The 10,687-nt window shown below is 42.7% G+C and overlaps 2 protein-coding genes across 2 annotated transcripts; both read right to left on the minus strand.

Annotated features, from left to right (window-relative positions):
• Nucleotides 1-290: 290 nt before the first annotated feature.
• Nucleotides 291-6,342, minus strand: LOC119298237 (guanylate-binding protein 4-like). The gene is made up of 17 exons (XM_037575716.1): nt 5,986-6,342; nt 5,777-5,879; nt 5,549-5,618; nt 5,402-5,440; nt 4,806-4,923; nt 4,642-4,699; nt 4,490-4,554; nt 4,377-4,383; nt 4,232-4,292; nt 3,151-3,210; nt 2,987-3,006; nt 2,837-2,902; nt 2,524-2,691; nt 2,176-2,433; nt 1,849-2,061; nt 942-1,213; nt 291-822 (listed from the first exon to the last, which is right to left on the minus strand). The coding sequence occupies exons 1-17, from the start codon at nt 6,087-6,089 to the stop codon at nt 678-680; spliced, it is 1,827 nt and encodes a 608-aa protein (XP_037431613.1). The 5' UTR covers nt 6,090-6,342; the 3' UTR covers nt 291-677.
• A 922-nt stretch (nt 6,343-7,264) lies between these two features.
• LOC119303686 lies at nt 7,265-10,042 on the minus strand. Its single transcript, XM_037580824.1, has 2 exons — nt 9,452-10,042; nt 7,265-7,597 (listed from the first exon to the last, which is right to left on the minus strand). Exon 1 carries the CDS (start codon nt 9,819-9,821, stop codon nt 9,453-9,455), a length of 369 nt encoding a protein of 122 aa, XP_037436721.1. The 5' UTR covers nt 9,822-10,042; the 3' UTR covers nt 7,265-7,597; nt 9,452.
• Nucleotides 10,043-10,687: the final 645 nt, after the last annotated feature.

A 10,687-nucleotide genomic window follows, 5' to 3' on the forward strand; every position in this document is an offset into this window, starting at 1 on the left:
AAATATAACATCCAATTCCTGAAGAAAAGGCAGCAGAGTTTTACAGGCACGTCACCTGTTCAGTTCTCTTACCAACACCGACGGCGACGGGATCATGGAAAGCACCGCATGTTGCAAACACCTTTAATCAGGACACAGGAGTCGGCATGGCATTATAGTGCGCAGCTGTAATCCATCACTGATTCACAGAGCAAAAGGTCTCCAATAAAAACCAGTAGCAACAGTGAGACCTTGTTAGAATTTGCACATGTGAAGGCAGACATTTCAATTCAAATCTGGAACTGCATTTCGACTTTCAAGCACATATACATGTCACATTTCATCACCAATATATAGTTGGTGCTGAGTTCCACTTACATATACATACAATGCAGTAATATATATACACGACAATGTGAACCAGTTTTTATCTCTCAGATGTCCGTTTTGAAGCTCCCAGCCCATGAGCTCATTAACAATGATGGAGGATCCTCTTTGTAATCACTAATCAGTACACCCTGGTGATGCCAAGGAATTCACAGGGTCAGCAGCATAACCCTTTTTGCGCCTTCATCCATCCCCATTGAAAGAATCCGAGACCTCCGCCTTCCGATTTTATCACGAAGAGAATCATGTCAAACACTCTGTCTGAACCATCAATCCATCCATCCATATCCATTTCTCATATCTGAAGGGTGTTAATCCGTCCTGGGCCGACCGGAGCTGCTTCTGAAAGACCCATTGTACATGGGTAACACCGACCGACCGATCCTTCCCCTTGCGCCGATGCAACGCCAATAAACAGCTAAGAAGGACAGCATGACAACAATTGGGATTGCCCATCTGCTCAACAAAGAACAATGTTGTGAGAGTGATATAGCAGTCACTCAGTCAGTCAGAATTCAGAAAGAGATCTGTTATGTGTTGTGGACTTGTGTCAGCAAGGAGGAAAGCTAGGTAACCTGTCAAGATCAAGAACAGGGCTGTACACAATGGCCTCCCACGAAGAGACGATGGCGTGCCAGACGGGGTTGTAGTAGAGCGATTCCGATGACCAGAACAACCTCGTGTATGTCTCCAGGAAGATGAACATCACCCATGCAGCAACTTCAAGTAGAAGAAGCTTTACGATGAATCGCCCGATCACCACCATGGTTAGGGAGAAGATCACCAGCCAGTTGAAGAGTTTGTTGTTATACTCCCTGATGAACAGAGCACGGGACCTTGCGAGCATCTGTTGGAGCATGCAATGCAGCATGGGAATGAGAGTCAGCTAATACAGTAGATGACACCATGAGAGATTATATATAGGCTTCTGTAAGAGATGTTCGAGTACAGTTTTCAGGCCTAAAAATACAGCATCCTCCAAAAAGTGTACTACTTTGGCATTTCACAGAACAGGAGGGCGATATTTTTGGCCATACCATTAATGTCTAGATGATTAGTCTTTGATTACCGGCCTAAGAGCCAGATAATATACACCACGAGAGTTTCCAGGCCTTAAAATACAGCATCTTCCAAAAAGTGTACTTTGGCATTTCCACAGATGATTAGTGTCTAGATGATTAGTCTTTTCCAATTCTTATCCATATAAATCAGAAAAGGTGCTTAAAGCTAGTTCTACATCATTACCTACTTCAGTGAATGTTTTACTTTATTAGAAAGAAAACAGCAAATAAATATATATAAGTAGCAGAACAAAGTAAGATGTGATTAGTCATCATCAACTAAATTAGAACGCCATACGAATATAAAGTGAAAGGATGATTTCTTCTAGTTTTCATTTATGAGAAAAAATAGTATGGGATTTGCAGTTAGTGGACGATCATCTCTCCTCATGGAAGGTATCTTGCGTTGAAAGAAACAAACCTTTGACATTCGATGCTCATAGCTACCCTTGGTAGGCCCCACACACTCCATTTCGAAACTTTGGTTGCAGCGGAGAAATCCTGCATTGAATTTTGCCATGGAAGGAAGCTTCAAGGCTTGAAGGTGATCCATTTTTTCTTCACACTCTGAGAACTTTGCTTCACACAGCTTTGATGACTGATACTCATTGGCTAATCCATAGCTTCTGAACACCTAAAAAGAATATACAGTAACTGAAAGTATAGATATTGCCATCTAGTATTTAATTAACTAAAAATGGGGCGTATATAATTTGAAGTCCATAAAATTAAGTGCTGCAAACAGAACCTTTTTTATTTCTTCATCAAGATTGAGGAAGGACTGAGCAGCATGATGTTTACCAAAATGTTGCTTGTCAAAACGCTTTCTAGCTTCATCTTCTGCCAACCCATGAGCCAGCTGAAGTTTATCAACTGATACTGGTAGAGCCACTATTTCCATTCTTTCAGTATACACCTTCAAGCAACGTTCAAGGATGCCCTTATTGAAAACTTCAACAAGCGACCCTGTCGATGGAATTTCGCCTTTATTCAAAGCTTCAAGTATCTAGACAAAGTCATACAATGTCAGATAATATTTTTCAAGAAAATATCAAGGTTAAAGATACATAAAAATATGAACACTAACGAGCATTACCTGCCCTAAGAAGGCTATAAACTCCTTTCCATTTAAAGTTCTACCCTGCACAATTTTTGGTTTTACCATGGATGCAACTAATTGCTTCAATTCATCCCTCCTTTGTACATACAATGGTTCAAGTTCCTGGTCTTTCAGATCACATAACTTTGTTCTTTGGAGATGAGGCTGGAAAAGAATAATTTCATCATCTCAGCTTCCCAATCAGGTGTAGACACAAAAGAGAATTTAGCATAGAATCATTGGAATGAACAAAGATTGAGTTATGGGCAGGACAACTATAATTGTCTTGTTATAAGTTATAATAACACACCTGGGGCAAGCTAAAAGCAGTACTGTTATCACCCATAATTGCCAACGAGTCTCTGATTTGGTTGACCTAATATAACATGAAAACCATTTTTTTGTTAACAAACTCGCATATCATATTTTCCCACTTAGATATAGCTCAAAATAATTGTACCTCGTCAATATATTTGTCTCCTGTAACAAGACATTAAAAGAAGGTTAATTCAACTGCTCAAAAGATATTCCGAGATCCAACAGCTGCAAACAGACGTACTTCAATAGCAGAAGAATCTCAAACTAATAAAAGTAGGAGTCGTCAGCAATATAACTTGAACTAACCATTTCTGTTAGGCACCCGTTGGAGAGCTTCATCAACCATCTGCTGTACAGATTTTCCTTCTGTTTTATGAAAATTAACAGTTAAGAAAACGAAAAAAAAGGAAGTTTGACCAAACAGTGAAGTGCAAATACTAGACATGACTAAACAGTGACTTGTGTGAAAAAATGTACTATATATTTAGTGCTGCAAGTCTAAAACCCATGCTAAGTACTTAACTAAAAACTATTTAAAACAAATGTGGATACTTTAAGGAGCATCAACCATTTACTGTAATAAATGAATTTTATGAACTCCATGCCAAGAGTATCCTGAAAATGTTTTGCCGTGCAAGGACTAGTGATTACGTCATTCGTTCTCAATGGCATCAATGAAATAAGTAATCACTTGCTGTGGTTGCTAAGAGTCCGAGGACTGAGTGACGTGCCATGGAGTTACGTCTCCAAGGAGTGAGGGTAGGCAGCCACTGGGGATGGCAGGGGTAAAGTTTGGGGACTGGGATTCATATCTTTACAAGTAGTTTATCTCATACATTAGATGACTCAAATACATGCTGCCCTATTTATAAAGATGGCTCTCTTAGCTAATTCGAAATCTCAGCTCTAATGTAGCTAATCATAGCATTCAATATCTCTAAGTGGATTAAGGCCAATTTACTTAATCTCTAAGTTGCTACATTCAGCCAAAGTGCTATTTAATAATCAGATAAAAAGACGAGATAGAAACAACATGCTAGGACTATTCAGGCAATACGGTGTGGTCTACTGGTCTGCAGAAGGGACTATGGTATGTAAACTCTTCTGCACATAAGAGAAATGAAATAGAAACTTAGAGATTTTGTTGCATTCATCTATCTACAACACGGAGAGTCAATCATATCCTGAATGAAGCCTTCAATTCAGAAATGATCAAATCTTCAGAATCAGAAAGAATGCAGCAGTTTCAATGAGATCAGGATTCAGGGAACCAAGTTTGCTAATCATTTAGAATTCTGATTATCTGATCTGTCATACACTATATATGTTTCTCCCAAAATAAAACCCCGTGATACAAAACGACCTGATTAATGCACAAACAACTTACCAAGGAAATCCCTCTGTATCAGCCACAGAAGTTTTGCCGGCTCAAAAGCAACATCTTGGCCCTGCAGAAACAGGAGACACGATTTACATATAGTGTTCAATTAATTTTCATAACTCTGAGAGTCAAGTTAATGAAGTATTATTACCTTCACCCTTGTTTTGCACAAGCCATATAGAAAAACAGAAACTTGTTAGAACACACTAGGAAGATGAACTTGTTAAAATGAAAAGGTCCAATCAGAAATGGCAGCAACCAAACCTTCCGTAGAATTCTTCAGCAAGTTCAACAGCGAATGAGAGTCTGGATATATCAGCTTCACGAATCTATCAAGTATGTAAAATTGACGGCTATCAAATTGCTAAATTAACACCTATAAGAAAATATGAGTAGAGCCGAGGTGAGGGCGTTACCGTCTCAGGGAGATTGTAGACAAGAAGAGAACTCAGGACAGCTGCCAGAGCAAATATCCTAACATGAAAACAAAACGTCCGACGACGCATTTTACATTAGAGCCAAGAATTTATAATGCCTAATTAGTTACTGCACAGTTTATTTGTAGGCAACAGCAACAAACCTGTCATCATATACATTGGATTTTCCAATGCTCTCGAATCCTTCAGTGTCCAGGTAAAGGACAGACACCTTGGAGCCATCAACATAGACCTCAACGGGAGTACCCCAAATCCATATACCTTCAAACGTTGGTATCTCAGATCAGCATATGTGTGCGACATTGACAAGAACATTAAACTGGTGGCATATATATATCGCGCTATTCGTCACCCTGGGTGAGGAATAATTATTCTTCACCCCCTCTATTTTACCATCAATGCCCCATATTTTTACGTTCCGTAAGTTTTATCTTATTTCCGACATAAAAAGAGACCGTAAGAAAATATATAATCGTTGTAAAAAATATTTTATGTTATGTAAAATTAAAAACGTAAAAACATAGTGTAAAATACACATAAAGTGCAAATTTTCTTGTCTTATGACCTATATTTTTATTTTCTTATGCCAAATTTTACGTAATGAATCTATAGGAATGTAACTATTTAAATTGCAAACGTAATTTAATTATGAAATAATCGTAAGATTACCTCGGATGAAGAATAACTTATTCTGCATCCCGGGTGATGAATAGTAACACTATATATATATATATCTTACCTTTGGTTTTGGTATCTCGCATGTGTCCAACTCCAAAACCTGCACAGCAAATTTATCATTCTCCGTCCTGGTCAAAACAAGCACTTGTCTGAAGCAATCGTCGTGTAATATGATATAAGGAGACAGAGACCAGAAGCTTGGCGTTACCTTTGTCGCATGACAAGGAGAGAAGCTGGTTGAGAAGGAAAGACTTTCCAGATCGATATGGACCAATGACCTGATTTGACAAGCAGACACATAGAAAGAAGTCAGTGTGCGCAGAGACAGCTGCATCGTGGTGTCATTAATTGGGAGAAAAATGACAAAGAAATCAACTCTGTAATAACGAGGAGGAAGCACAGTTGATTCAGATTAGCAATTTGGTACTGTACGCACAGAGACAGCAGCTATCGGGGTGTTGATCCTTTGGATTGCCTCCAGGCCTTGCTTCGAAAGACGGAGCTTAGTGTGGCCGTAATCCGGCTCCACGATCGGAAACCTGCATGCATAACTAGCATCGGTAAAAGCTCTGGTACATAGCTACAATGATCCTTGTTGTACAGTAGCGTCTCTTTTCAGAAATTTTGTACTACTACAGTACTTACGCGCGCTCTAGCTCGCCCGCGTCGGATTCCCCTACCGCCGCGGCAAGCATCGCCACCATCGCGGCCGCCGCCCATATTGCCTGGGCACACGTCGGCCACCCCATCTCCGCCGATCGAACAACCCGTTCACCTTCTGGCCGCGCGTCGGCCGGCACTCGCCACCTTCAGCTCCCACGAACGAACACGAACCCCGGGCGAGCAAATAGGTAGCTGGCAAGGAGGAGTACCTCGAGTCGAGGGCAAGCGAGAGATCCGGCGACAGGCAGGCAATGGAGGAGAGGGGGTGATATAGCCGTAAGGATTTGGGTTTGGGATCGCACGCGGTGGGGGTTTCCCCCTGCTCTGCTCGCGGTTTGCTTCCAGGCGGGAGGGAAAGGAAAGGAGACGTCCAGGCAAAGCCACACTGGCTGGACATATCTCCCCGGAGGATGGGTTAGCCAAGATTTTGCTTAATAATCAGTTTTTGGTTTTCTTTTAGAGATAACAGTTATTGGTATCTCCTCCCACTAATGTAAGCACCAGTGCCAAATATAGAAGTTGACGCTGGTGGGCTGGTTAACCTAACTATCTGACCTCCCCGGCCGCCTACGTATACTGTAGCAATTGTAAGAATTTTGCTACAGAATATAAGGATCTCTTTGATTCAAAGGATTTTCGTAGGATCTTTGAAGAATTAATCCTTAGCAATTTTTCCTATGTTGATCGTTTGATTCGTAGGATTGAATCCTATAGAATTTTTTCCTAAGGATTCATTTGTACTACATTTCATAGGAATTCTAGCATCCACTCAAACCTCTTGGAAGAAATTCTTTATTTTTCCCTTGACACAATCAAACAAACTCAAATCCTATAGGGATCCAATGGACATGCCATTCCAATCCTGCGTTTTTTCTATTCCTGTGTTTTTGCAATCCTATGAATCAAAGAGGCCCTAAAGGATTTAGGCCTCGTGCCCCGGGTCCTAGATTCGCCACTGGCTATATGTGTTCATGTTGGGTTACGACAACTTTAGTAGATAGTTTCTCCGTCTCATAATGTAAGAACGTTTTTCAAAGCTAACTGATTCACAATGCAAAATAGGTTTCCAATATAGCTGAGAGCAACCACAGATTAGTTATGTGTACTTACTGAGGGAGTATTTCCTTCCTTGTACTATCAAAGGATGTCTTATAAGTTATAACTCCTAAATACCAGTGTGCTTTCAGAGAACCAATGATGTGATGTGACTCATCAAGTAGCAACAGCGAGACCTTGTTATTTGCACACACGAAGGCAGGCATTTCAAATGAAATCTGGAACTGCATTTCGACTTTCGAGTACACAGCCACACAGGCGCCATTTCATCACCACTACTTGGTGATGAGATCCACTTATACATACAATGCAACAATATACACACCGACAATGTCAACCAGTTTTCATCTCTCGGATGTCTGTTTCGTGGCTCCCAGCCCATAAGCTTATTAACAATGATGATCCACAAATTGTTAGGTCCTGAAAACTAAGAGACAAGAAAGCCTGATGGTTTTGCGTGAGGTATCGCAGGCAAGTGCACAATCTTTGAAACTGAAGACCAAAGTTCTTTCTCTTCCCGAGCCTATTCCTAAGCAACCTGAAAAGGATACAAATTAGAGAAGGATGGAGGATGTAGAAGTTAGAAATTTCCCATAGAAATTCTTATTCTAAGAAATGCAATGCAAACTAGCATCAATCATACATGCCCCATTGTCAGGGTGAAAGAAATTTTCAAAGTTCTGCGGAAGAGGAATGTTGAGATATCAAAATTGTAACTTTTCCTTCTAATCTCCTTCTATATTTTCAGCTAGAATTCTTTTTAGTAGCTTAGTTTCAATAAAAAGTGGGTAGTGTATCAGGTGTAAAGATGAACAAAGTGTTGTTCTTGTTCTACCAAAATATCCTCTACACATGAGAGTAACATATATGGACAAGATATCTATGATCTATAAGCACCGAAGCCCTTAAATGTCGCCATGATGGTATTGATGACACTGTCTATCTACTAAAAATTACAAAACTACCGAGTTCATTAGAGTGGCATGATATCAACTGGTCAATAAAATAAACCCATTTATGTTCTAAAAGCATCAAAACAACTTCTGCTTGCAGTTAAACCGTAAAAACTTATGTCACATTTCTTAATTGGCTAAAGATTCATCTTAAGCTTCGTTTGGATTCGATAACTATAGTTCAAGTGCCTAAATGCGCCCGTCGAAATAGAACATTTCCATTTTTCCACATGGTACTCCAGAAACATGCTTCTTCTCTAAGACTAAGGTCTTACTTTTGGGAAGTCAAGCAACAAAAATCAAGCAGAGCAGTGAATCTAAATGTTTTAGCAGACTGGACATGCAAGGCACTACATATCGTCATCATTCATCGAGGAAGGTGGAGAGACGGTCAATTATGAAGATGTGTTTGAGAACTATTGTCCTTATAATCGTTGTCATCAAGTTGCTCTGGCAGAGCTTAGGAGTCCAAACCTGAACCAGCATTTTGAATATCATTGTCAAGTTAGTCTTTGATTCCCCTGGCATTAGTTTTCTGTTTACATCAGAAATTCAGGATATGCAACTGATCTGAAATTTCAAAATCATATTTTGACCAAGCTTACAGCAGGCCTTAATGCAACAATAGCTCTTATAAAACAGAGCAAGTCTTGGAACAACAATGCACAGCACGTTTTTTATGCAAGACTTCTCTCAAGAATCGATATTCTCATGACTAAGTTCACGACCTTGTTAAATGAGTGCGTGTAGACTCCAGAGTCACCTTGTCCGTTCAGAATCCAAGGTTTGTTGGACACCAACTTGCAAATGCAACTCCTAGATGGGCAACTAAACTACTATGTTTGTTTTAATGGCGATAACTTGATCATGTAGACTGACTAAATCAGGTGTGCAACTCAGTGACGCCGCATTCAAATCTGAAATATGATCAAAGCAGAGTAAACAATGAAAATGCACAATAACACCACAACTCAACGATTTCTATATCAGGCAAACATCAGCAGAATTCCAGGCATGGTGCTATATGATCCACCTCCTCAAGATATACTAGCGCTTTGTAGCATCCAAACTTTAGCGTCTTATAAGCCATACTGTCAAATGACCACATGCCCAGAACTGATACATAGGATTGAGTTTTTTCTTTCTTTCGAAAAGGACACCAGATCTTACTTGAAGAGCTATGTTTAAAACATTACAAGGAACAGTTGTGATGCGGTTGAATTCCCCAAAATAAAATCCATCAGGTTCGGGTAGTAGCCACACTGCCCATCCTGAATTTTGATGTTCATTGCTTATGGAGGTACAGATTATTCAGAATTCACGCACTGCACAAACCATTTCCATAACAGGAGCACAACAAAGCTATTCCAAGCTAATTTACTAGTACGCGATAAGCAATCAGGCATGAGCTCAAAAGCAGTGAATGAGCAGCCGTGTACCTCAATCGACGTGAGGGCTGATGCCGTCCCCGTCCTCAGTGCTGCCGTAGTCGCCGTCGTCGTCATCCTCGTCGGACGATGAGGAGGAGGAGGAGGGGGAGGGGGAGTACGGAGCTAGCAACAGCTCGGGGGCCGGGAGCAGGAGCATCCGGCGGCGGCGGCGAGGGGAGGCGAAGCGGAAGGGGGCGCTGGCGGCGAGGAGGGGGACGCAGAGGCAGGCGGCGAGGCGCGCGAGGAGGTGGAGCGGCCCGCAGAAGATGAGCGCGAGGACGCGGTCGGGCGGGAGCGTCTCCGGGTTGCACGCCACGCGCTGCCACGCCGCCGCCGACCCCCGCGCCACCGCCACCACCCACCCCGCCCGCACCGCCATTTTCCTCAAATCCCCGGCCTTTTGACCCGCACCCGAATCCCACCACGATCCGCCTCCCGGCGCCTGGGGAAAGCGGGGGGAGGTCGAGGCGCGCACGGCACGAGAGCCGCGCGCGTGCGGTGAAGCCGGCCCCGCGCCGTGCTGCCGCCGCCGCCGCCGGCGTGCTCGGATTTGCCGCTGCTGCGGTGGCAGGCGGTTCGGGTTGTTCGATCGGTCGCGGTTTGCCGGCCGGGCACGCGACGCGAGCCCGTCCGGATTTATAGCTAAGCTTTATCTACTCGGATGCGCACGTGGACTGCCGAGTCAGCCGACGGATGGAGCCCACACGCCAGTGGTACGAGTGTATGACTGAAATACCCACCTTTGTCACTATGATTCGAAAAAAAAATCTCATCTTCTTAGGGTAGGGTCCGCCAAATCGTTTCTAAATGTTTGAACCGGATAATCTGAACATTCTTTGCCATTTAACGCCGATCATCAAATTTGTCCAGACCAGTCCCGATGTCCGAAATCACAAAAAAAGACACCAGAGATAGGGAATGTTTAAGGGCGTTCAGACATCCACCATGTCGGACTCCGGCCCATCGGGCCCACCCAAAATCCCACCCACAACCCACATATTTGGACATCCACAACTGTTTTCGTGCCAAACCCCGCCCTTTCCCATGCATCCACGCCGATGTCAGAGGACCCATCGGTGGTGGCCGCGTCCGCGGAACGCAACACCCACCGCCAAAAGGCAAAGAAGAAGAAAGACAGGTGGTGCACCTACATCCAGTTCCTCATCTAGCAAAGCGCGCCGCCGCTGTGGCTGCCCCAATTCAAGTCGCCCTATTACTTTGCCTCCCAGCAACTCAGTGCGCAGC

Source organism: Triticum dicoccoides, chromosome 5A (assembly GCF_002162155.2).
Source record: "Triticum dicoccoides isolate Atlit2015 ecotype Zavitan chromosome 5A, WEW_v2.0, whole genome shotgun sequence".
Taxonomy (NCBI): Eukaryota; Viridiplantae; Streptophyta; class Magnoliopsida; order Poales; family Poaceae; genus Triticum; species Triticum dicoccoides.